The sequence below is a fragment of the Coffea arabica genome, chromosome 3c (assembly GCF_036785885.1).
Source record: "Coffea arabica cultivar ET-39 chromosome 3c, Coffea Arabica ET-39 HiFi, whole genome shotgun sequence".
Taxonomy (NCBI): domain Eukaryota; kingdom Viridiplantae; phylum Streptophyta; class Magnoliopsida; order Gentianales; family Rubiaceae; genus Coffea; species Coffea arabica.
The window spans coordinates 39592452-39597708 of NC_092314.1; the positions used below are offsets into that span (position 1 = coordinate 39592452).

The 5257-nt window shown below is 34.9% G+C and overlaps 1 protein-coding gene across 1 annotated transcript; it reads right to left on the reverse strand.

The window, feature by feature from the left end:
* Positions 1-1184: 1184 nt before the first annotated feature.
* LOC140037961 (UDP glycosyltransferase 9-like) lies at positions 1185-2730 on the reverse strand. The gene is made up of 2 exons (XM_072083149.1): positions 2041-2730; positions 1185-1574 (listed from the first exon to the last, which is right to left on the reverse strand). Exons 1-2 carry the CDS (start codon positions 2689-2691, stop codon positions 1185-1187), a joined length of 1041 nt encoding a protein of 346 aa, XP_071939250.1. The 5' UTR covers positions 2692-2730.
* Positions 2731-5257: the final 2527 nt, after the last annotated feature.

The window sequence follows — 5257 nt, forward strand, 5'->3', positions numbered from 1 at the left end:
CCACAACTTGCACATACGGCCCTGTCCTGACACGTAGCAGTAGTCTAGACTCTCTGCCATGCAGGTGCGTGGTTTCCCGATAAAGCACGTCCATGTGCCTTCCCGATAAAACAACCTTTACTGTTAACCCATCAGTCGAAATGATGAGGGGTGACCTGACTCTGACAACATCTGCGCGGTGACGAGATGACTGACGTCGTACAAGAGTTTGGTGTTGTCAGGTATGGGAGTTGAGGTGACATCAGACTGAAATGAGAGAAATAACCATGGGTTCGGGTTTGTAGGTCGGGGCAATTATCGCCGAGGTAACCGTTTTCAAGATGCATGACACATAATTCGAATTTGAATTTGAAACTCAAATTTTGCATATGTGTCATATATCCAATCAAGATAGTGTATGAACCGTCAGTGTATGTAAGATTTATTCTATTTGTTAATTAATTGATAATCTAGAATCTCACCTAAAATACTATGCAAGAAGGAAATGACTCTACAATTTGTTACGTGCAAACCACTTCTCTTTCCCTTTTGTTAATTTATAAACAGTGAAGCTTTATATCCGTCACATGGTTTTAGATTATTAATAGTTTCATTGTTAGGATTCGGACAAGCAAAGCAAAAGTCACCAACCAATCATTTGGTTCTAGTCTTATTATTCAGATCAACGTTTTGGTATTGAATTAAAAATATTGACTTTATTTTAGCCAAAATTAAGATGCAGCTGTAAGTGCTTAAATGTTTCAATTTTTTTTGTAGTCAAATGACCCAAATAGTCCTTCAACAATTTTTTTTTTTTACTTTTTACTTAACTAAATTTGGTCCTCCAACTTTAATTTTTATGTTGACTAGTGATATTAACACTCCTCAAAAATAAGATTTTTCTCTTTTACTCCTTTTCATGTCAAAACTACCCTGCTACTTCCACAATATCAATTCGTCAATGCTCTATCAGCAGCCAGAATACTCCCTCCCCCCCCAACGGTGGGACTATCACCTCTTTCCTTTTTATCAAATTGAGACTTCTAGTCAACAAATTACTACCTTTTCTCAACAATTGGTGCATAAATTTTGTTTTGATTTTGAAGAATAACATATCATTTACTTTTGCTAAAGCAAAGTAGCAACCCAGTGAATTTGTAACTAGTATAGCAAATTATCAAACTAACAATGGCAATATACTAAGATTAAACCCAATTAAACACTATTGCCTCAAGTTGTGGACACCAGTTTATGATTAGGCCTTGCTCTGAAGACTCAGACTTGAAATTCTTTGGCAGCTTACTCTCTTCTTCTTCCCTGACTACCCAAAGGAACTTGCAGTTGCTCCTCAGGAGGGCCTCTGCCACTTCCTCGATCTGATCTTCTCCGGGAGCTGCAATGCTCCCAAACGATACATAAACAACAGAACAGGTTTCTCTTTCGTCCAACCATTTTAAGCAAGCTTCAGCGTTTGTCTCAAACAGATAGTTCCCTTGTTGATCATTGCCATTCTCTAGTCTTTTGTCTACAAAAAGTAGTGGAGCTGTTGGTCCAACTGTCTTAATTGGCCACCTTTCTGCCATCCATGTTGCCACCTGATAGATAAAGTAGCAGTAGCATGACTAACAAGTACTGAAAATCAGAAAAGTGGTGGACGATTTCACACAACATTTCTTTGGAAAAAGAGAAGTAAATAAGGAATTAAAGGATTCCCAATTGGCACGGCATTTGGAGACTAGCTAAATTTTCAGTTTTGATATATTTGGCAACCTATCGGAGAATAGTGCTTGCGGGTACCAAAAACACGATCAAGAATCTCCGAATCCGGGTTTTGTACAACGCTAATTAATTGCCCTATTTGACAATACTAGCACAAACTAGGGAGTCATCCAAATTCAATATTTTTCTTAAAAAAAAATAAAAAAATTTCCACATGATTAAAATTTTGCTTATGCCCCTCCAAGAGTATAACATAGTTTGACAAAGTTACATGAATTATCAGCCAAAAAAATCCATCAATAATGCATGTTCACTGGATTATAATTAGCATTTCCAACTGACCTCATCCTCCAATTCTTCGAAAGTGTTGAACAGAATGAAATCAACTTTGTCAATGTTAGAGAACTGATCAAGAAGAGTCCTCGTGATAACATTATCTGGATCAGGGAAGTACTGGAGATCAGGAAGATCATTGCTTTCTAGTGCTGGCATTGAAGGCAATTTTACAGTAACAGACTTATCAAGAGGAAGCTGTATTGTTCCCTGGTCCATATGGTAGTAAAGAGCACAAACAGCACAAGATTGAGTAAAGAAAGAAGCACCGTGAAGTCCCACCCGATGAGCTAAGTTCAGAATCCAAGGCATAGTTGAGTCATAAATCACAATTCTGGGAGGATACGGATCAGTCTTTCTACATTTCTCAACCAGTTCTTCCAAGCCTCTGGAAGCAGCAGCTCTCAACCTTGCCAAAAAGCCTTTGAGATCTTCTTCAACGGGTTCATCGGAGTCATCTGGAATACACTCAATCTTGATGGAGCCGATGGCTTTGGTTTTAGCAGACTTGAATATAGAAGCTGTAGTAATCAGTGTAACCCTGAAATCTTTCGCAGACAGGCGGTTGCAGAGGTGTAACATAGGATTTATATGACCTTTTGCAGGAAAAGGGAAAGCAAGAATATGAATTTTGCTAGGGGAAATGTCAATTGTCGCCATGTCTCCTATTCTTTAGCTACTATCTATCTGCTGAATGGAATATTGTGCTGCAGGGTATATATATGTATAACAACAATGTTCAATTTCTATTTCGATAGATTGTCCAATTTGCTATTTAACTTTTTGCTAAATGCACATTCTATCTTTTCGCTATGCGATTAAATTTAATTTTTTATTTGAATAGCTATTAAGTATTTTATTTTTTGGTAACAATCCATTCTCTCTTTATTCTTTTTACCTCTTATTCATTTTTTCTTTTTCATTTCCTTTACTATAGTAACTTGCAATGATTTTAAATATTTTATTTTTGGTAACAATTAATTCTATCTTCATTTTTTCACCCACTTATTCTCTTTTTCTTTTTTCACTTCCCTGACTATAGCAACTTTCAATCAATCTTTTGGTTTTTTTACTTTATATAAGTTTGTATTAATTATGCCTTTTGATTTTTTTTTTACTATCTATCTGCTCTAAGCATTAATTATTTGCAATCCTTTGATGACCTTGGGCACATATTCAAACTGCGGAGAAACTTCTGCCGTATTAATTGCATGTATTTGATGATTCTGCTTTGGATCGTAGACAACGATTTCTGCTACAGACTTGATAAGTCAATTGCCTTTTCAAGTTAACAAAGCATTAGGAACTTGCAAATGCCTTACCTTAATTGAGGTTTCATAAAGTATGATTGTAAATAGGGCAAATTACATTTTAACCCCCCATGGTTTAGCATTTTTTACATAACCCCCTATAGTTTCAAAAACTATACATAACCCCCTCATGGTTTGGATTAAAGTGTCAAAGTGACTGAAATAGTCATTCGTAAAGGAACTTCTAAAAATATCGAAATTACCCTTATAAATACATGATACATTAATCCTGTATAATTTTTATATTTTACCATATAACCCTTTTATGGTTTAATACTTTACCATATAACCCCCTTATGATTTTTAAAATATACACATAACCCCCTTGATTAATAAATAATTTTCAACTTTACATAAGGGTATTTTTGACATTTTAGGTGACTCCATTATGATCATTCCCATCATTTTGACACTTTAATTCAAACTATGAGGGGGTTATGTATAACTTTTGAAACCATAGAGGAGTTATGTAGAAAAAAGCTAAACTACAGGGGGTAAGGTGGAATTTGCCCTTGTAAATAAGCAAGGGCATTTTAATTTTCATTAAAACAATTTTTCTTCTAGATAACAGTTTTCCCATCTTTAGTTGACAAGGATGGAAAGGAACTAATTTCCATATCATCAGTCCATGAACGAAGTGATACACGTGGTGGAAAAATTCAATGGTGCATAATATTATTATAAAAAATAAAGAAAACCAAAAGTAGAAGAATTCTTTTCCAATTTTCAAACTTTGTTCTGTCTAAGACACTAATGTGAATTCAAGTCACAAGGCGAACCCAGATTAAGATGCTGCAACGAATTATCTGGAAACCATATGCTATGGGGCTTTTTTTACAAGAACGATTTGCGGAATTGGGAGAGAAGACAAAAAGGAGAAGGGAGAAATGAAAGAACTGGGATTTTCTTTTTGTTTTGGCTAATAGCGATTTGCTTTAGTTAATCCAAGAACAAAATTTGTGTGTAACAGGAATGGTGTTAGATTAAAAGAAGACCTATTATCTTATGACAGTAATAAAAGACTAGGTGTTAAAGAAACTTGGAGAAGTGATCGGTTTTCACGAAGGTTTCCTTTTTAAACCTTTTTCAAAGTAGGGTATCGAGTATAAAACAAAAAGTGCAACTCCTTTTTTTTTTTTTTTTGTTTATAAATACCAAAAGTATGATAGATGCTTAGGAAAACAAGTGCAAAATGACAACTCAACAAAAAAAAAGGAAGAAGTGCGAGAAAAGACATTCAAATTTATTTACTTAACACTCACTAAAAATTGAATTTAATTAAATGTATGGTTATTTTTAAATGAATATAAATGGGTGAGTCAAATCAACCTACTATCCACTAATTAAATAAATTTAATTGTTACCTATTTAGGTCCATTCAAAATTAATGGACGGGTTATCGATGGACGGCTTTGGGCAGATTAACATAATTGAACTGTAATTGACATCTCTAATGTATACTATGTTATGCGCGTGATTAATTCTGTAAAGTTTCTTATTTTTTTTTTATCGTTCTCGTACACAAGTATTAGCAGGTTTACATTAATCGGTTGAATCAACAATACAATACTACAGTTTGCCGTAAATACTTATGAGGCTTTCATGTGACCTAATTTTGTAGCTAAATCAAAGTAGCTAAATGAAATAACTTAGATTAGATGCTTAAAACTTGTGCAAGAAACTCTTCGATGTTCTTGTGAGAACTTCCACCCTGGGATGTATCCTGTTGTGCCAACTCCTTCCACGTCTAAGCATTTCTTCTGAATTCCTTTGCGCTCTCGACCTCAGTAACTGCCTTTATGGACATTGAAATTTCTTCTCTAGTAACAATTCCCTTGTCATTGGCCCTTGACTCGAACCCCAGTTTGCCATACATCTGCGACAAACTTTGCATTTGTGAATTGATCAACAAACTG